The 20908-nt window shown below is 54.1% G+C and overlaps 6 protein-coding genes across 6 annotated transcripts; 2 read left to right on the top strand and 4 right to left on the bottom strand.

Moving 5' to 3' along the window:
* Positions 1 to 1340: 1340 nt before the first annotated feature.
* Positions 1341 to 2534, bottom strand: MRS44_004807 (uncharacterized protein; the record flags this gene model as incomplete). Its single annotated transcript, XM_046272603.2, has 1 exon — positions 1341 to 2534. The coding sequence occupies one exon, from the start codon at positions 2532 to 2534 to the stop codon at positions 1341 to 1343; it is 1194 nt and encodes a 397-aa protein (XP_046136047.2).
* Positions 2535 to 2898: 364 nt separating this feature from the next.
* Positions 2899 to 4710, top strand: MRS44_004806 (uncharacterized protein; the record flags this gene model as incomplete). Its single annotated transcript, XM_046279943.2, has 3 exons — positions 2899 to 3440; positions 3491 to 4535; positions 4588 to 4710. 3 exons carry the CDS (start codon positions 2899 to 2901, stop codon positions 4708 to 4710), a joined length of 1710 nt encoding a protein of 569 aa, XP_046136048.1.
* A 4326-nt stretch (positions 4711 to 9036) lies between these two features.
* Positions 9037 to 11681, top strand: MRS44_004805 (uncharacterized protein; the record flags this gene model as incomplete). Its single annotated transcript, XM_046268763.2, has 2 exons — positions 9037 to 10402; positions 10453 to 11681. The coding sequence occupies 2 exons, from the start codon at positions 9037 to 9039 to the stop codon at positions 11679 to 11681; spliced, it is 2595 nt and encodes an 864-aa protein (XP_046136049.2).
* Positions 11682 to 12085: 404 nt separating this feature from the next.
* On the bottom strand, positions 12086 to 12498 carry MRS44_004804 (uncharacterized protein; the record flags this gene model as incomplete). Its single annotated transcript, XM_046275556.2, has 2 exons — positions 12086 to 12312; positions 12366 to 12498. The coding sequence occupies 2 exons, from the start codon at positions 12496 to 12498 to the stop codon at positions 12086 to 12088; spliced, it is 360 nt and encodes a 119-aa protein (XP_046136050.2).
* Positions 12499 to 13319: 821 nt separating this feature from the next.
* MRS44_004803 (uncharacterized protein) lies at positions 13320 to 14396 on the bottom strand (the record flags this gene model as incomplete). The annotated part of the gene is made up of 2 exons (XM_046273623.2): positions 13320 to 13509; positions 13561 to 14396. 2 exons carry the CDS (start codon positions 14394 to 14396, stop codon positions 13320 to 13322), a joined length of 1026 nt encoding a protein of 341 aa, XP_046136051.2.
* Positions 14397 to 15476: 1080 nt separating this feature from the next.
* Positions 15477 to 20179, bottom strand: MRS44_004802 (uncharacterized protein; the record flags this gene model as incomplete). Its single annotated transcript, XM_065622339.1, has 3 exons — positions 15477 to 15790; positions 15843 to 19916; positions 19963 to 20179. The coding sequence occupies 3 exons, from the start codon at positions 20177 to 20179 to the stop codon at positions 15477 to 15479; spliced, it is 4605 nt and encodes a 1534-aa protein (XP_065478411.1).
* Positions 20180 to 20908: the final 729 nt, after the last annotated feature.

Below are 20908 nucleotides of genomic sequence, written 5' to 3'. Positions count from 1 at the left end.
CGCTCCAATCGCCTGGGAGTTCCCATCTTCCAATTGACACCGCGATCCTTGCCCGTGGGTTGCGTTGCCGTAACCCTCTCAACAACACCAAGGAGCAACCCCACGTTCTAGACACCCTCGCTCGTCTCCGGCCGAGTCGCACAGAGCCTCACCTTGCAGAATCTCCCCCTCCGGACAAGGCCGGATACGGAGGAGAGAAGCAATGAGCGCGGGGAAAGAGGCAAAACTCGATGATCATATCATCAGATCGGTGGCGATTCTGCCAACTTGGCTTGCAGGTTTTTGTGTGCAAATCTTCATTACTGGGTGGCATCATGCACAGTAATCACAATGCTATTTTAGACTGTCTTTGCAATTGGGGAAAGAGAAAAGCGAGCTCTCAATTGCGATGGCTGATCATCATGATCTCTTGCTAGAGGTAAAGGGACGGGGCATCCCAACTGGCAATTGGGGGCGGTCTCCATTAACAACATTAGCTGCTGAAACTCAACAAGCAATATCAAGCGGTCTACGAAGCTAATTAATCGATGTAGACACACCAGCGGGTAGACAACAATTTCATCACAGTGGGGACAGGCACCAACACCAGCCCAAACATCTCGCGATGGCTGCTTCCAAGACTTCCAGCAACTTCGACGAGCATCAACAACAGCATAACGAATTCCCTAGGACCCCACTATAGCTCTGGTCCAGGGCAGGGGAAGCAGCTCTCGATGACCCGGTCGCCAGGGCGCCGCTAGTCGTCCCGCGCCCTTGGGCTAGATTGCCCATCCTGGTCGGTCCTCGTGGGACATGGAAATTTTCCAAAGTAACCCTGCTGGTCGGCCGACTCTTGTGTCGTCTTTCTCACACGAATAGCAAGTTTTGTTTCCCATTGGGCTCAGATTTCTTCTTTATGCTGGTTTCACTGATACTATGTACACGGCCCTCGACACGTAAGCCCTTGATTAACAGGAACTCCAAGGACCATGCTGGTGAGACGCTGGTCACACCGCCAGCTACTTCACTTACAGGTCTTCACCTTGGAACCTCGTCTCACCGACGGGAGGCTTCACCGATCGCCTTGCTCTTTGCCGGTCCCTGGTCTACTCCCCCACGCCATTCCTCAACAACACAGCCCCTGCGTCGATGCTTTTGCTACCTCATGCCTGTGCATATTCCTTGTTAAACGCCCTTCCAATCACCATCCGTCTGATCTCAGACGTGCCGGCTCCGATCTCGTACAGTTTAGCGCTGCAGATGTGGTCAGTTGATGGTCTCTGATACATAGATTCATCAAGGTCATCTTCATCCCCCATCCATCCTAGGATGCCGGGAAATAAGACTCAAGGTGGGAATACTTACTCGCGAAGCAATCGAGATGCAGGCATCTCCTCCACATATCCCATGCCACCCAGCAGTTGGATGCAGTCGAGCGTGCACTCTGTGGCCCGCTCCGCAGCATACAAGATAGCACCGGCGCAGTCTTGAGTACGGATCAAACCATTCTCATCCACGGCCTTGGCCGTCATATATGTGTATGCTCGAGAAGCCTGCAGCTTGGTATACATGTCTGCCAGCTTGCCCTGGATGAACTGGTTGTGTGCAATGGGCTGGCCAAACTGCTTGCGCTGGTGTGTGAATGGCAGAGCAACATCAAGCGCTGCTTGCATGATACCAAGGGGTCCAGCGCTCAACACCAGACGCTCCAGATCAAGACCCTCCATGAGAACTCTCACGCCGCCGTTGATCTTGCCGAGGATGTTCTCGGTGGGCACAAAAACGTTGTCAAACATGAGCTCGCCCGTGTTGCTGCCACGCATGCCCATCTTGTCGAGCTTGCGGGCACAGCTAAAGCCCTCCGTCTTGGTATCCACCAGGAACGCCGTGATGCCCTTGGATGCCTTGTCGGGCTCCGTCTTTGCGTACACGACAATCACGTCGGCATCGGGCCCGTTGGTAATCCACATCTTGGACCCATTGAGCACGTAGCCGCCGTCCACGGCCTTGGCTGTCGTCCGCATGCTGACAACATCGCTGCCGGCGCCCGATTCGGACATGGCCAGGGCGCCGACGCTTGTGCCGGCGATAAGGCCGGGTAGGTACTTTTGCTTCTGCTCCGGTGATCCATTGAGCTGGAGCTGGTTGACGCAAAGCTGTGAGTGTGCCGCGTAGCTGAGGCCAATGGATCCAGAAGCTCGGGAGAGCTCCTCCATGACAATGATGTGTGCTTGGTAACCCATGGCGAGACCTCCCACGTCCTCGTCAGCCGTGATGCCGAGGAAGCCAGCCTCTCCCAACTTCTGCCACATCTCGGCGGGGAAGGCATTGGTCTTGTCTGTCTTTGCCGCCACCTCCTCCGTGATCTCACGGCGAGTGAATTCTTGCACTCTGTCCCTCAGCTCATCGAGCTCCTCCTTTGAAGGGGCCTCGAAGCCTTTGGGGTGCTTGGACGAGTGAAGTCGAGACTGGATTGCGGGGAGCGTCACAGCAGGGCGCCATTGCCTGGCCGCAACAGGTCGGGCGAGTGATCTGAAAGTCCGTACACTTGCCATTGTGATTGTGATATGTGAAGGAACAATTGACGAGGAACAACGAAGCACAACTAGTAAAATACAAAAGACTTTGCTTATCTCAGAGAGTCAATGTCGTACGGAGGTATGCCCTGCCGAGGCGCATCGGCCAGTAAAGGCTACGATAGCCGCGTCTAGGACCCGGTTCGACGCGGCTTCTCGCGGCCCGCTTACCCCAGGTTTTCGACGTCACAAGCTCGGCTTTGGCGTCGACCCGTGCTCCAGTATCTATTCACCACGGGCTTGAAATCTCCGGCCTCTCTCCCATTCCAAGATGCCCTCGACGGCGCACAGATTTTCTCCTCAATCTCACATCTGAAATCTGTCGAGAGCAAGCCCCTCAGAAATGTCCCTGCCACGTTCTTCCCGCCAGGCCTTGCGCCTCGGTCGCCAATTCGGCCGCCAGCAATCGCAGGTGTCCTCCCAGAAGCGAGCTGTCGCGAACCTCACTCCGCCGCATCAGGCCAATGCCATCTCACGGCTCCAGAGTGTCGTTGATCCGTCGTCAGACGAGTTCAAGGAGAATGAGCGGCAGATGAGCGAGGTCATGAACCGCATGCAAGAGCTCACGCGCAAGATCCAACAGGGAGGCTCTGAGAAGGCCAGACAAAAGCATCTTGCGCGCAAGAAGATGCTCCCCAGAGATCGAGTTACAGCATTGATCGATCCTGGTACTACCTTCCTTGAGCTCTCGCCCATGGCTGGCTATGAGCTTTACCCAGAAGCCGAGGTCCCCGCGGGTGGCATTATTACCGGTGTTGGTGTTGTCGAGGGAGTGACGTGTGTTATCGTTGCCAACGACAGCACGGTCAAGGGCGGTACATATTACCCTATTACAGTGAAGAAGCACCTGCGAGCGCAGGCTGTTGCACGAGAGAACAAGCTACCGTATGTACTCCAATATCAACCTATCTTGCAACAGGACTGACAGCCAGCAGATGCATCTACCTCGTCGACAGCGGTGGCGCGAACCTGCCTCATCAGGCGGACGTCTTCCCCGACCAGAATCACTTTGGTCGCATCTTCTATAACCAGGCACGGATGAGCTCCGAGGGCATTCCCCAGATCTCTGTGGTCATGGGCCCTTGTACCGCCGGTGGTGCCTATGTCCCAGCCATGAGTGATGAGAGCATCATTGTCCAGGAGCAAGGCCACATCTTCCTTGCCGGCCCGCCGCTAGTCAAGGCTGCGACCGGTGAGGTTGTCAGCCATGAGGATCTGGGAGGTGGCAAGATGCACTCATCCGTCTCTGGTGTGACAGACTACCTTGCCGTGGATGATGCCCACGCGGTTGTCCTAGCCCGGCGCTGCATCAGCAACCTCAACTGGCCCAAGCAGTCGCCCAACACTCAAGCTCCCAAGCCTACATTCTCAGAGCCTCTTCATGACCCCGAGGAGTTGCTTGGCATTGCCACCACCAACCTGCGAAAGCCCCTCCCTATCCGCGAGGTTATCTCTCGTATCGTGGACGGCTCTGAGTTCTCCGAGTTCAAGCGGGACTTTGGCACGACACTCGTGACAGGCTTCGCCGAGATCTACGGCCACAAGGTGGGCATTGTGGCCAATGACGGTATTCTGTTCGCGTCGTCTTCTGTCAAGGGCGCTCACTTTGTTGAGCTATGCACCCAGCGTGGCATCCCGCTCGTGTTCCTGCAGAACATCGCGGGCTTCATGGTTGGCTCCCAGTCAGAGCGTGACGGCATCGCCAAGCACGGAGCCAAGCTTGTCACAGCCGTTGCTTGCGCCGACGTGCCCAAGTTTACCGTCGTCGTTGGCGGCAGCTACGGCGCTGGCAACTACGGCATGTGCGGTAGAGCATACAGCCCGCGCTTCCTGTGGATGTGGCCCAACGCCAAGATCGGTGTCATGGGCGGCGAGCAGCTTGCTGCTGTGATGGAGACGGTTGGCAAGCAGGTCGACACTGGGCTGAAGGAGCGAATCGAGAAGGAGAGTGATGCGACCTACTCGTCTGCTAGATTATGGGTGAGTCAACTGTAAACACATTCATAAATGCATGAAAGCTAACTTGTGACAGGATGATGGAATTATCCCTCCCCAGCATACAAGACGATACCTCGGCCTCGGTCTGCAGGCTGCGATGGGAGGCAGGAATGAGGTCAAGGCGGGTGATACCAAGTTTGGTGTCTTCCGAATGTAATGAGAACAGTTTATTAAAATACGACAATATATTAGACATGAATATTGCATCCATACGTTGGCTTTGTCTACGATGAAGCCTTCATAACTCTGCCATCAATCGCCGAACTCAGCAAATCTCCAACTGGTCTGAGTCAGGGGCAACGGAACTTTGTGTGCTTTCCGGTCCAGGGTGCGACAAGGGTATCCGTGATATCCGTCTGCCTTTGACTGGACCAGGCAGTGTTCTTGAAATCAAGCCCGTCCTCCGGGGGTTGACGACCGGTGTTCCGATACGGGCCTGGGTCAGGCGCCGCGGGAACTCGCCGGCAATTCATTGCATGGCAAGCCATATCCTGATTTTCTCTGCTTGGTTGTACGTCTTCATGTTTGTTTGGATGCTTTTAACTACAGATGGATAGATTCATGTAGGCTGCGTATGTTTGGCATCCACGCTCACACTTTCATGACATGCATCCCGGCGTTACGGGCAATAGCAATGGTTAGAAGGTGGTCTGCAAAAGCACTCTCAGTTGAACCATTCTTTCTTGAAAGATTGCGATTATGGCATGAAAATCAATAGGCTCCGATGGGGATTTGCAGAGGATGACCTCAACAATGCATGACTGAATAGGGTAGCTGGTAAATGCCCGGGCACCAGATCGATGCTGCTAGAAATGTAATCTTTTCAGACCGTGCAATTGTAATCTCAACAATGGTAGCTATTGGCAGCGCAATGTTACTGTCCAGTCCAACTAACACTCTCACATAATATCTCAGTGACATGTTGACACGACCCTGCCCAGCCTCGTGTCCGCCAGACGGGATGAGAATGCCGATGAGATTACTGTCTGTCAATCAACACAGCCCATCTGACACAATTTCATTTCGTATTCCCAACCCTTCCAAAAAGTCCTGCAGTATTAGCGGGACCATAAGAATTGCGGTTGACTTTGCGAGGCGGAGAAGCGGAGTTTGACTTGGGCCGCGGCGTGGTGTTGGAACCTTTCATGGATATGAGTCTACCCTAGATGCAACCCGGGAGCGGATCCCAAGTACCTATGGAGAGTGATCGACAACCAAAAAGCGACCCATGATCCATGGCGTTGCAAAATGACGTTGGAACCGACCCACTCAGATCGATGTACATGAGACACGCCAACGTGGGCGGTGGAACTCACGGCTAGAGCAAGTTGTCAAGCTGATGTGGCTTTGTGTAGTGGCCTTTGGGAGGATCGAGCTTTGGGTAGCTGAGGGAGCTGAGAGGATGGGCAAGATGGTGGACTAGAAATAGTGAAGAATTATCGATGGAACTGCTAGCAGGACACCCCGTGACGACGGGAGTTGGCCAACTTGACAGGACTTGATTTGTTCGAAACCACAACTCGAGGCTTCTTTTGGCCAAACCAACGGCAGAGGCCCACAGCGGCAAGGGTTGTCTCGTATGCGACCAATCACAGACGCGATCGCCTCTAGATCTCGAAAGGTGAAACACCAAGTTTGCCAGCGTGACCAGGGGGCCTCGAGTGATGCGAATTGTCGTTCGATGCCGACGTAAGAACGAAGCGCTTGCAGATGATGCGTCTCCCGACGGATTGCGGGAAGAAGTCGAAATCTCCCGAGCGGAGGATGCCTACGGCGACGGCCAACATCAGAGTGCGGAACCAACAAACAGACCTTCCGTAACCGTCGACATGCACGGCCGGGAAGAGATTAAAGGCGGAAGGGCTGTTGGTAAACTCGAGCACTGACCGAAGCTACTGTATCGAAGAAATTGAAGAAAAAAATAAAGAGATTGAGCGTCAAATGATGGGCTCTTGATCGAGAACGCCTCGTCAGTTGGCTCGACAGACGGTCCAACGCCCTGCCGCGCACTAATTAGACCTTTGCTGGGTAGCGCCAGCCTAGGTGGTTTTGAAGCCTGTCTCCCCAGGCGCGGCGCTGATTCTAGTCCTCTTTCTCTGCTGGCGGTGTGCTGTGGTTGTTGATGGCTGAGCTGAATGCCCGTGACACAGCGGAGCTGTGCTGGCTGGATACGAGTCCGTGTGGACAGCCCGATCTGACAGAAGGCATAAATAGAGTCGGTGCGCTGTCTTACGGCAGACGATCCATCGTATAGACGTCGTATATCACGGAGGAGGGGCGAAGGCGATGCTCGGCCAGCGCAGCAAAGGAGCAGAAACCCTGGAGATGGACGAGAGCCATCGTGTTGGTGTTGAGGCGCACTCGATCATGGACCCGATGGCCATCCGGCCTCTGAGACCAGGCCTTGACGCAGGAACAAAAGGCGCTAGTGTTTCTGGTAGAACGTGTGTCGCAGGGGACATGCCCGTCTGAACTCCTGGTCGACTTTAGCGGCCGATGCCGCGTCGCCATTGGTGGGACTGACCCCATGGATTGGAAGCGGTGGGTTTCGAGACGGGTTTTGAGGGAACGGACCAGTCAGAGGAAGGGCTTCGTCATGTCTCGCGTGCATGTGTGGGGAGAGACAAGATAGGGACGACGGACCCAACGGCCGACGGACGGAAGACCCCCCTTGAGAACCCTTGCTTGTTGTAACCCATCGGCCCCTTCATCTTCAGGGCCTGTCAGTCGCGATGGGTTTCCCGCTCGGTCGCCCGTCTTGTGGCTTCTCTGTTGGCTCGAGATTCATCATACTCTTCTGTGGCTGGGGTAACCAGGCTCTGGCAGTGCCAGCGACAGAGAATAGAGCCCGGCGGCAGGGTGACCCTTGATGAATGGCGATGATCCTCTGTATTGTCAGGACCTGTCTATTGTCAGATTCAGACTGGGTCTCAGTCACCCGTAATTCCACTCCCAAAACGGGCCCTTTTTTGATTGAATTCTCGGGGCTCGCACAAGACGGACCTCTTTCTCCCGGCGCGCCGTCGGTCGACCCCGTTTGTCCTGCTGCTCGAGGGATAGCTTGTTTCGCCCTATTCTTCCAATGCTGGCCAAGCTCCAACGCCCTGGGTCTGGTCACTCACACGCTTGATCCATCCGTCTCTTTCCTCAACTCCTTCCCTCTTGCCCTTTTCCACTCTTGCATTTGTAACCCGCAACCGCACACATCGTGCCTTCCCTAGCCTGCCTCGACCAGAGCTGTCGTTGTCTGCGCGTCGTTCATTTCTTTCACGACTTATTTTTCCATCGCGATTTTTCTTTCGTGCACATATTTGCACGCCTCTTTTTCTCTTCTTCTCTTTCTGCTTTATTCCGGATCCTGTCCTGAGGACAAGGCGACTTTCCCTCCCCTTAACCAAGCAAGCAATCAAGCCGCTTTGACAGGAACAACCACCGCGCGAGACCGTCATTTTCAGTTCGAGAGGGAATTCAGGAGAAAGAGCAAGGAACCCAAACGCCTCGACACACCTTTCCTCGACTTTAGGTCCCGACACCTCATCGACGAGGCTCGCCATTCACGAGTCTCTGCCTCTGGACGCCGCCAACATCCTCAAACCATCCAGACGCCAGCCTGAAACAGGGCCTCTGGATTCGTCCACCTCCGTCTCGGTCACACGGCCCCTTCCCGTCCACCACGTCTCGTCCACTGGATTTACTCGCTGGCTGCCCTGCCACCGAGCATCGGATCGCTGCGTATCTTGGCCTAGTGAGGTCGTTTTTCGTCCTTTGTTGCGAATCCCTGTGGCATCTCCATCCCGCGACGCCGCTTCGACTCGCCCCAGCCAAATGAAGTCTTGAAACCCAGAAACCTCTCCGTATGTTCCCCATCTTCTGGTAGCCTGGGATGGTCTCAGCTTGAAGCGATATCTCTTGGGCCTTCAACTTGGCAGTCTCATATCCCGGGTGCTCCTCTGTCTCCTTGTGCCACTGACACCTCTCACTAGATTCCTTCCCCTTTGCGCTGTTTTCAACGCCTGCGAGGTCTGGTTTACCGTGCAAAAACTCTCATTTTCGTCCGATTTCGTCTTTTCTTCTCTCCACTCGTTTCTTCTCTTTCGTTCGTGTGTCGCCTTATCTTCGTTTTCCGTTCATCCCGGACTCACCGCAAAGTCAACAAAACGACTGTGCGACCTGACCGATTTAAAGAGACGTCATCTTTTATGCTGCAGCACCTCAACCAATTCGACTAGACGTCGATCCCAGAATATACGGACGCTGTGTCGTTCGTCTCCCCCGCAAGGACGTTTTCGAGCGCCGCAAGCCGCCGGCTACCTGCATCAGTTCATCACTTGCGTTCTCTGCAACGGACCGGCCTCCTGCATACAGTTGCACTGCAGATAGGGGCTTGATGCCAGACCTGGAATTCTGTTGCGCCGACGAATTTTCAGGCCGCCTTGATTTACCATAAAGGACCTCGATGAGTCAACCGTATGATGGAAGAGAGATGGACGCGCCCTCATCAGTATCTGGATCTGTAAAGAGAGCGCGAGAAAGAGCAAAAGCTGGACTTCCACGACACCAACCTCTCCCGGTTCACTCAGAAGTAATGGATGACGGACCACCCGGCGACCTGAGGGCTCCGCCTCGTCGACCCATGGCCGCACAGCCGGCCGGGCAGTCAAGGCTTCCTCGGGCCAAGCCCGTCCCTGCGATGGATTGCAGGAACGGACAAGGCGCTCCCGCTATTTCGAGGCCTACTCAAGTTCCGCAATGGCCATTGCCCGGTCCTCCGATGGCCTCGATGGCTTCGATGGCTTCGATGAACCAACCTGACCCCGAACCGTATCGACCACCTCCTGGACGACCGTTGCACGCTCCCCAGCGACCACCGCGCCCCAGCCAGGTCCCTTCTTTGCTCGACCAGTCTCAACTTCAGGATCCCACCCCCGTCTTCTTGATACCCGAATCCGACGAATATCACTCCTCCGTACCGCCCTCACCATCCTCTCGAATGACCACTTCCAGCCTGGGATCGGTCCCCGACTTTCCAACTCCTAACCAGTCGATGACTGCAGCTCCCTCGCGACGAAGCGCTAACTTGGGACCCCCTCCTTCATCTCGACGAGGAGCATCGTCTTTCTACTCGAATGCATCGTATGTCTCGCCAATCCCTGAAGAGAGCCTAAACTCGAGGTCCCGTGGATCCTATGCTTCGAGCGCCGCCATGCCTGAGAGCTGGCCAGGTTCCCGAGAGGTCAGCCCAACGTTTTACGAAGAAACAGATACCGATAAGAGCCACCACTCAGAGGAGGACGACTTTAACGAGTTCAACGACGAGAGCAAACTGGTTCGCAGCGCCAGCATTGGAAAGAGAGGCAAGCCCTCGATTGTAAACACCAAGTCAGCCATCCTCGATTCCGCCCATCGACCAGCTCCATCGCCCGTTCAACCGTTCAATTCAGGTACCGGATATGTCGATGCTTCAACTAGCTCGTCCAACACGCTTCCCATGGCGAAACCCTCAGGTCAAAACGCTCCCAATGATGTCTTGAGCCCGGATGCCATTCTCGGTGCGTACGCTGCTGCAAGCGCAACCAACCTGGCAGAGACTCGTGCTCCGGCTCCGACTCCATCTCCCCAGCCCTTCAACCGACTGTCAGCTATTCGACGACCACCTAGGCTTGACATGGATGCCGTGAGGAGCATGGAGGAGAGAGGTAGTATCACAAGCTTGCCAGACCTGATCCGGCGAGCAACCCGACTCGCCAATATGATGGACCGTGGCAAGAGACCGGCGAGTCGATTCGAGGATTTGAGTGATTATCTCGATGAGAAGGCTCAAGTCCGTGGTGGCGACAAGGAGAACTCAGGTAGGTGTATCCACCCAATGATCAGGGATCAGAGTACTTACATGCAGCAGGTTTGTCAGACATGTTGGCAGCCTTCCCTCCCCCCGCACAGGCGCAAACAGAACGAGGCTCTTGGTTCCGGACCACATCTTGGCCTCTGGCACCTAGCCGACTAGGTGAAGCGCCTTCACGATCGGGTCTCCGCGATATGACTACCCCAGACGGAGACCAGAAGCGACGCCGGCGATGTTGTGGCCTGCCAGTTTGGGGCTTCGTCCTCGTGATGATCCTGCTGTTGGGCATCATTGTCGCTGCCGTGCTTGTGCCGCTCGAGTTTTTCGTCTTCAAGAACTTGAGCAACAAGGACAAGCCACAGACAGAACTTGCTCAGTGCCAAGAGTCGCTGACATGCCGGAACGGAGGGACCAATGTCCTTTCGAAGGGTGTCTGCTCGTGCATCTGCACGAATGGGTTCACTGGCTCTGACTGCAGCGTCGGGGGCTCGGATGGCTGTACGACGGCGGATTTGGGAGGCGACTTCAATAACGTGACGATCGGAAAGGCCATCCCCCGTCTTCTCGAGGATGCAAGTGCCAACTTCTCTATCCCTCTGAATGGCACAGTCATCTTGAACAGCCTCAACGCCGGAAACCTCTCTTGCATTGCGCAAAACTCGCTGGTCACCTTTGACGGCAGTTCAACGCGAGAAGGCAAGGGTTCACCCAATGCATCCAATGAGAGTGAATCGGAAGAAACGCTCGAGCTGGAAAGTGAAAGTCCAGACCTGGCTGTGCGAGCAGAGCCAACAGCCATCACCATCTCGGAGGAGGCTCCTACCTTCCTGGTGGTGGATGAAAGCACACCGACCGTGGTACCGACGACAACAGGAAGCGCGTCGGACCCGGAACAGACGTTGGCAACTGAATCAGGCAGTGTGGCTAGCCCTACTGCCACCTTTGCGGTGACAGAGGACGTACTTGACTTTGCACGTGTTGCAGTGCTCTATGTGTTGCAGGAAGAAGACTCAGATAGTGCTCAAGAGGCACAGTCGGCGATTGGACGCTTCTTGGCCAGGGCTCACAAGGACTCTGGGGTGGCGACACAGACTGCCGAGAGCATCAAGCTCGGAGGAAACAACACGGTAGATCTTTTGAGATTCAAGATTGACCTTGGGTCTGGAGCCATTGGAGGAAATGCAAAGCGTGATGTGGCGGCTCCCCAAGCACGCCGGTCTACTCCAGACAGAGCACATGCACATGGCTCTCTGCGGCGAGGCGGACCGTCACGCGCGAGACGCTGAGGTACAGAGATGTAGAGAGAGAGAAAGAAAGAGGAAATGGTGTACATAATGTGCGGATATAGTTATGCATCTTGGTACGACGGCGCCGATCAGTGTATTATTTGATTCGTTTTACCAGGGCCGGGCCGTGGATGGTAATGACGGAGAACAGGAAATGGGATTGATGAGGAGAAGATCTTGCATACACACTTCAGAACCCCCCCTTTTTTTTTTACTCTTCTATTCTATTCCCCCCTTTTATCAAGTAGAACTCGCGAGCGAGATTAGCGTGGGCGTTTTATCAAAAGAAAGAGAGAAATGGTTTCTTCCATGACCCGTTAATCATGAATACGATTGTAACAAGTGCTTGTTCTGTATATCATGTTTCTTTTTTTGTTGCATTATATCATATCTTTGTGCATTCGTCATGGCATATAAAACACCTCCTCGACGGGCTTCCACCACGACGGCTCGCCTGCCTCGGAGCTCACGGCGCCGGGAACGACACTCTCTTGCCATGCATCAGTCATACGCCACCACTCCCTAACACGAGGGTTCTCTGCCATGCGAGCCATGTCGGCCTTGTAGTCAGAGCCGACGTACTTGAACGAGGCGAACAGTACGTGAGACTTGTCGTCGTAAAAGATGCTGTCTATACTCGGCGTTAGCCCCCTCTCTTTCAGCTGTGTTTGTTCATATCCGTACAGTCCTTAATGTTGCACTGCTTAATCTGCGCCAGCACGTCGGGCCATACTCGAGCGTGCACGTCCTTGTACTCGGCCAGGTGCTGAGGCTTGAGCTTGACGATCTGGGCGAAGCGGCGGACGGCTTGTGACATTTTGGGGCGGTTTAGACGAAAAAGATGTCTATAAAGAAGGGACAAAGGTATTGTTAGTTAGGACTAAGTAGTCAATTGGATGGCACGTCTGGTAAGTTATATAGCATAGATTTCTCGGTAATCGGGCTAGAGCATAGCGAGTTTACTACCAAAACCCCGCATATTGCTCAAAGAGTCTATTATATATCCACTGATTTGCCATTAGAACCGTCCCAATGACTTAAGAAAACGGTAGCGGGATCGGGGAGAATGCATGCCACCCCCAATTCACTCGAGTCGCTTATACCTAACGGCCCACCTGTTGTGGGGGATGGACACTGTAGCATTGGACAACAGCGTCGACGAACATGACGCATATACAGGGCATAGATATACCATGACTGACTAGGTTCTCGATCTGGCATGTACAGGGGCTCCCGTGTCGTACCAGTCGAGCCTTGGCCCGTGATGGATCTACATCAATAGAATGGATATACCCTTGATGATATGATAGGTAATTGTTGATGAATTTCGCTATCTCCAACAGTGCCCGCGGTACAGACAAAGAAACTCGCGGACACCGCTGAACCCTTAAAAGAGAGGACGGCAACAACCATTTAGTTGCCAAAGCAAAGCACCTTAGGTCGTAGCCACCCAATTCGTGATATATCATCCAGTCCATCCAACGCTATAACGCCTTTCCCAAAATCCAGTTATTCACACATTCTTGGTATCAAATAACACGCCCTCCGTGGAGGTGCTGTGTTGGGTTTCTTTTGCTTCACCTTTTCCTTCTATCCTGGTCGGACCGTTGCATAGGAAACGGCCAAGCGAGTCACACTTTAGTTGCGAGCCTCAGGCTGCTCGTACTGAGGAGAGACCTCCTCGTTGACAATCAGACCAGACTTTTCGTCTTCGGCGATAATCTCCACGATGGCGGCCTTGTAATCGGCACCCAGGGCAGGCTCGGGGCGTTCACCCTTGAAGTAGCGGACGAGGCGGACAGTGAGAGTGCAGAGGAACATGGCGAAACTGCAGCTGGTTAGTATCTCCACAACAAGAATGACTAGGATGAAAACATACAGAGCAACACCAACACCAGCTGTGACGCCCATGAGGACGGGGATGATGATGTAGGCGGTAATGTGCTTGAGCATGTTGGCCCAAGAGTAGTCGACGCGCTCGGGGACGAGCTGGGCATGGCCCTGGTGGGGAGTGCCAGCGTTCTTGTTCTCAGAGTTGCCGTGTCCGTGGTTGTTCTTGTGGCCATGGCTCTTCATTCCGTGGCAGCCCTTGCCCTTGCCCTTACCCTTGATGCTGCCCTTGATACCCTTCAAGGTCTCGTGGAGCAGACCCTTGGCGCGGCACCACATTGAGCAGTCATCGCCCAGTCCGTTGTGAGAAGAGCCCTCAACCTCAATGCTTCCGATGATGATCTCGCCAACAGGGGCCTTGATGAGCTTGACCTTGACGGGAGGGACGCCGTCGACGAACCGGTCGCCGACCTCAATAATTCGAATCTCGACACCAATGACCTCGAGGTGCTGATCATCATCCATGCCCTCAGGTCGAATAGCGAGGCCATATCCAAGTCGGCGCACAGCGCTCTTTCCATTGCTCTTGGTGACGGGGGCCGAGAGGTCTCCGTTCCACGGATCCGCATGAGGGTACAGTTCAAAGCCGTTGAGGACGAGCCGATGCTCCTCGATGCCAAAGTTGAGCTCTAATTGGGCGTTGCGGTCGCGGCAGCGGGTGCAGGGGATGGTGATGGACTGGCCAAAGGCTGTGGCGGGGACCTCGAAGGTGTCGACGTCGATGGGCAGGGTGCGGAAGATGCCATCATCGGCCTCGGAAGTGTCGGGGACGATGAGGATGGCAGCGGCCGTGGCTGCGAGGGCGAGCGGCTTCAGCAGCAGCATCGTTATCGGTATCGGATAGGGGTATCAATGTGGGATGAAAAATGTACGGTTGCTGGCGATGGGAATGATTGTCGTCGATATTTACGGTAGAGACGGGAGGGGAGATTGAAAAAAGGGAAGAAATAGAGTCGGTGGTGGTGGTGTGCTCGTGGTTGCCTTTGAGTACATAAGAGAGAGAGAGATGATCGGATGTCTCGGTGGCGTAGGCTCCGCTTTGGGTAAAGGAAAGGGCCAGGCGAGGGGAACCTTCCATGGATCGGACCCATGAGCATGAGGTGGAACTGGAACGCGGGACGTCCGGGGGCCAGCAGGTGCAGCCAGGCAGCTCCAGCTGGGAACCTTGGTATTTAGGTACGTACCTGCCTACCTTACCAGGCTGCTTGGTAAGAACCTACAGTGGAAACAGTGCATGTCGGCCCCTCCCATAGCGCTAGACTAAGCTAAACAGCTAAAGACTCCAAGTGCCGCGCGCGATGATGGTGATCATGCGTGCTCTTTCCCGCCCTGTCGGCCGTTAATGCCTGACGACTGAGGCATCAATTACCAGCTTGGGCATCTACGTGCCCGCAAGCGGCAAGTTCCTGGTGTAGATCAGCGTCACCTCTCGACTGAGATTGTTTCAGTTGTCTCATGCTGCAACCTCGAACCATCACAATAGACGGTCAAGCCATATCATCTCTGCCGTGTCAAAAACCGATACCGATACCGAATACATCTCAGGTTGACATAGATTAACTAACTAACTAGGTGGTACAGTCATGTAACCCTCTCACATATCACCCATCGCGTATCCGTACTCTCTCTCGGCTCACATCCCCTGCTCGCATCCATTTGCATCTCCACCAGCCTGTAGCATGCTTACACGCGGACCCGAATACAAGCCCGGCCGCCGAAACCAGCAGCCCTGCACTGCATTAACGTTAAACATGAGCCGTCCAAGAAAATACCAAGAGGCGCGAAACTCTCGGTCTGAATAATAATCGTCTCAGCTCAGGGGAAAGCCGCCTTGTGTGGCACAGGCACAGATTATCGCCAGATTAGCTCTGCGCCAGCCAGCGTCCCCGTCGAATCGAGACTACTCTATTCTTCCTCACCAACCTCCAAAGTCTGTCTGTGCCACAGAGACTTCAGCCTCCCCGCCAGATGCTTCCATCGCAGGGACCACTCAGCCCTCGGGGCCAAGCCTCCGTCACCGATGCCGGCGCCAAGGTCCGACACATTTTGATGACGATGGACCGGAGAGTCCTTGCCCCAGGGGAAGTTCGGGTTCTCAGGCAATGCCAATGCCTCTTGCGGGCCAACCGTGCCTGTCGAAACAGCCCCGGAGTCCGACTGTTCCGTACCCGTCGTCGTGATCGTCTTCAGAGTTGTCAATGACGGCCCGAAGCTCGTTTCTGTTCCTTGTCAATGTAAATCCTTAGCATGCCAGTCATTAATTCCACTAACCCTTTGTGGGAGAAGTGTGGGTTCTGTTCACCCAACCCAGCATGCTATAGCTGATTGTCGCGCCCGGTGTGCTTGTGGTGTTGCAAGCCGACGAGATTTGGCCCGGCCCCGTCGGGAATGGTGGAGGAGCCGACCATGCTCCGGGTGTAGTCGAGCAGTTGGTCACGGTCGAGAACGTCAAAGGCACCGGATAAAAAGACGAGTCAGTGCAGATCGACGACGTGCTAGATGTCGACTCGCATTGACTAGCTGTGCTTGTCAAATTCCACGACCTGAATGGAGTACTGGTCGCCGAAGTCTTTTTACCGGAAGCTGGGGAAATCGTCGAGTTCGTCACAGGGAATGGCTTCCAAGGAGAGCTCTCAGTTGTCGAGGGGCCCCTGGTCAGCTCTGTCTGGGTTCCGCTGGTTGTCTCGAATGAATCACTGCCGGTACTGGCGGGAGTACCTGATGTCATGACCTCTGTGGAAGACAAGGGTGGAGCAACTGTCTCAGAGGGCTCCGAAGTCTCCGAGAAAGCCGTAAATCCGGAGGTGGTGTTCGACCAGATCACCGAACTAGAGATCACACCACTGGAGATCCGTGAGGCGCCAGTGCCCATGGACATAGATGTGACAGATGGCGTGGTGGTACGGATAGATTCGGACGACCCTTGGCCAGTCATGGTAGAGTTGCTGGCTGGGAAAGTCGGCATGCCAGTAGACACCGAGGAACCTGGTCCCGTCGTGAAGCTTGTTGTCCAGTTGCTTGTCCATCGCGATCTCTCCGTGATAGTGGAAATCAACATGCTGGACATGGAACCTCTGGTGGGTGTCAAGGTAGTGGCATTGGACATGGGAAACTTGGGCGTATTAGTTCCTGGAGCAGGTGTGGGGAATCCAGCTGAAAAGGTCGAGTTCAGAGGATAAGAGGTTGTGCTGACCCTAGGCGTCGAGATCGGAATGAACGAAGAGTTGGAACCGGTCGGGAAGGGTGCCGTCGTGCTGTTCAGTGGTAGCGGAATAACCGTCATCGTGATGGTTAGAGTGGACGATGTGTTCGTCTGAGGGAACGGGGGCGCGCTGGACTGAGTGGTAAATGTCTTGTTCGAGCCGGACTCCGATCGGGTTGGGATGGTACGGTTGAATGACACAGAGATAGGCGTAGTAACGATAGAAACCAAACCACTTGTGCTCGTCCCACTGCTGTAAGTGCTGGTACCGTTGACAGAAGTTGGGGTAGCGGCTGAAGCAGTGCTCCAGGGGTTGGGACGACCCTTGGTCCCCATTCTTGACCAAGTAACAGTTTGAGTAGTGTTCCGCATCTGGCTTTCAGACACCGTAGAAGTGACCGTCGTCCGAATGGTGGTCACGGATCCGGTGGAGTTGGATGCCCTGGAAAAGGTGCTAGTCAAGTTCATAGAACGGGATGAAGTGACGGTGAACTGGGGAACCGAAAAGGTTGTCGAGCCAGAAGGAGTCAAAGTAACCTCGCTCGTGGTAGAGTTGACATAGCGACTGGTTCTGCTCTCGATGCTCCAAATGCCGCTGCTAAGGGCAGAGCTCTGCGCAGACCATGGGATTTCCGTGACTTGTGAGTCCACACTCTGACTGACTTCAGACGACAACCATGAACTGTGAGTAGACCACCAGTCAAGCGTAGTGACGTTTGGAAGGGGAACTGGCACAATGGTGGGCTCCCTAGTGATGATTGAGGTGCTGAGACTAGGAAGGGGGCTGATCGGAGTACCAGGTTGGGTGAATGCGCTCGCACTAGATTCCGTTGTGACGGTTGTGGCAGTTGTATTGTAGATACTGCTTGTGAAAGTGACTGTGGTTGTGAGTGAACTGGTGAGTTGCGTTGGTGTGATCCTCGTTGTGATCGTCGAGGTTACTGACACGTCCCCATGTGTCGACAAGCTTGACGAAGCAACCGGCACAGAGGCCATGCTTGTTGCATCAGACTGTTTCAAAGTGGTGGTGAACACAGCAGTCAAATTGGGAGGGAGCGAGGTATCAGTCAAAGTGATCTGAGAAGGGGGCAGGGGAGGCGCAAGGACAGTCGTGATCAAGCTAACCACGGCTGAGGTTTTCGTCGTCACGTCCAGTGTCCAGGTTGACCAATCCAGAGAGGGGCTGGCCTGTGAGATCGAAGAAAGATCTTGGCTCGCACTTGAGGATTCAGGTATCGAGGATGTAGTTGTCGGATACTCCGTAGCGGCCGTAGAGGCAGAACTCTTAGACGTGCTTGATTTCTTGCCGGTTGGACGAATACCCCCAGGGAAGATGGTGATGACTGAGCCCTTAGATGTCGCTATCACAGTCGCCGACAGAAGACTGGAGGTAAGTGTTGTGTTGACAGGTAGAGCGCTGGAAGCGAAGAGGGTAGTCGAGGAGACCTCGGCTAAGCTTTCAGAAGCCACTGCACCGGATTCTTCAACGCTGCCAGTTGAGCTAGAAACTGAGTCTGAAATCACTGATGAGTTGGTGAGGAATGAAGTTGGCGCGGGTTCGGTGGTCCTTCCACTTGTGTCAACGATGCTTGATGTCATAATCGTATCAGAAGCGACGATTGATGAGGTTTGGAATCCAGTGTCGGAGCCTGAAGGTGAAGGCGAGCCACTGGCTACACTAACTAAGGAGCTAAGAGACGACGTCTCAATGGCCGTGGTTTCAGTAACTGTCGAAACTGAGTCAAGACTATTGAGCGACGATGTGCCGAAAGTCTTGGTAGAAGTCGTCATGCTAATTAGCGTGGAGGTATCAATGAAGATCTCAGAGGTGGACAAGGTTGAAGTCGAGACAATTATGTCAGAGACAACCTCTGTTGAAGTTGCAGACACCGAAGAAGTTGCACCAGAAATTGGGGGTGTGTTCTCGCTCAAAGTGGTATGAGCCGTGAGCGTTGTGATGATGCTGGATATCAAGCTCCCAGAAGATAAGGAACCCCCAGAAGAGGCACCAGATGTCAGAGCCTTAGTAGAAGCGCGAGAGGAATTCTGAGCGGGGTTGATCGTAGGTGCTGTATGAGACACAGTCAAGGAGTCAGACAAGGTAAATGACGAAACATCAGAGGAAATATCCAAGGAGATGCTCGAACCCAGAGACTCCGTTGAGAATGCTGTAGAGGTCGACAAGTATGCTGTATCAAAATCTGTGGAACTCGACTCGGAAACAGTCACAGTGATGCTGAGCACCTCGGTTGTTGTCGTGACTGAAGGGATAGCCGATGTAGTATCCACTGCAGACACAGACGAGACGATGCCGGAAAGAGAGTCAGTCCCGATTTCAGTCGAGGGAGTTCCTTCGGAGAGCTCCGTCAACTCCACGGTCTCTGTCATCCATGTCGTCGTCAGATCGGTTGTCGTACTCGAGTTGTACCTGGTTTGAACTCGAGTTGAGTAGACGCTGGAAGATGATTGACTGCTGTCGCTCGTCTGAGAAGTCGCAGTGACCTCAGATGCTGTCGCATCAGAGGACTCTTTGGGGACCACAGATGATCCTGAGCCTGATCCTTCCCCTGAGCTGGTGGAAATGCTGAGAACTGTAACAGAGGAAAGGATGTCTGACGAAGAAAAGGAACTGGATGTTGTGATAGATGAAAGAATATCTGAAGAAATGGAAATGGTAGACTCCATGACAGAAGAAGAAATATCCGAAGAAGAAAGCTGAGTAGATGAGATTAGATCAGTCGCGTCTGTAGTACTGGCCTCTGAGGAGGGCTCGTTGCTAGAGAAGGAGCTTGTGCTGTCTGAGAGGCTGCCATCGCTTGTAGTGTCAGAGACCTGGCTCTCAATCGTAGATGAGGCACCATCGCCAGTGGTGACTAGAGTCAGAGATGACACCAAGTCGGTTGAGCGGACGGTTGATGCAGTCTCCGAGCCAGTGACGCTACTAGCTTTGGCACTCGAATCTGCTGATACCATCGAGGTGTCGCGCTGTGGTCCAAAGGAGGAAGGAAACGAAGAAGACTCAGAAGATAGAGTGACAGATTCCGAGGAAACGTTCATGCTGGAAGCGACGCCAGTTTCAGAAGAAACCCAAGCCTCAGCCACCGAGCTGCCAGTCTGCGACGAGAACTCCACGGAGGGCGAAACTAGACTCGTTAGATGAGACAGAAAGAACAGAGACAGAATACTCACGAATTTCAGATTCGGCCGAGGTAGCAGGTGCCCCCGTGTAGTACGGAGGAGGGGGACCGTAGCCGAAACCGGTTGGTTCGCGTGCCTCGATGAAGTTGTCCTTGCGCACAATGTTTGGGTGTTGTCGGCGAATAAGCTGAGCTGAGCCACCAGAAAGGCAGATCAAGATCAGAACAATCGGCAAAAGGCCGAGAAGAGGAATATTGGGAGGTCTCATGGTGAGGAAATAAGAATGCTGCTACTCGGCATCAGCATCAGGGCGCTTCTCCTCGTCTCCAACCGAAGGCTAGAGCGAGCAAAGAACTTACTCTAACGAATGATATGCACTCGAGAACACTTTGATAGGTGCGAACTAACGTATGAATGCGGTGGGAGGTGATATTGATACAAAGGAGCGGAGTGTTGCGGGCAGGAGATATCTCTCGTTGGGGTTGACGCGAAGAAGAGGAGAAGTGAGGTGGAAGAAAAGAATGCGAATGAAGGATGAGAACGAGCGAGAACGCGCGGCACTAAGAAACAAGGAAAAGAGGCGAAAAAGGTGTGCAACTTGCACCAGTTCTCTCGCAGTGCTTGCCAGCTGCCCAGCAAAAGGGGGAAACGGGTGCTGATACCTTATAGGCTCATATTCCTCAACCACCGTCCTCTCGATTCGCCCCCATGTTAGCCTATCACAACATGAATGCACAGACGCAACTCAAAGTCAGATAGATTACGAATGCCTCACCTCGGGGTCTTGCGTGTTAGTAGGGAGGGAGTTGTGTGTCCTCCAACCCGCCCCGTGGCCCGTCATACGTTGCCCGTCGACGGCTGCGAAAAGCCTTCTTCCCACGCCGTGGAAAATATCTCCGAGAGATTGCTTCACCATGCTTCCCGTAAGAAATCTACCGGTCTTCGGAGACGGGGCATCATCCCAACTCCATATGCTGGGATGCGGGAACGGAGCGGG

This window comes from Fusarium solani, assembly GCF_023522795.1.
Source record: "Fusarium solani strain SB1 chromosome Unknown bctg00000002, whole genome shotgun sequence".
NCBI lineage: Eukaryota > Fungi > Ascomycota > Sordariomycetes > Hypocreales > Nectriaceae > Fusarium > Fusarium solani.
Note: the sequence above shows the minus strand (reverse complement) of the source record. Positions and strands in the feature narration are given on the sequence as shown.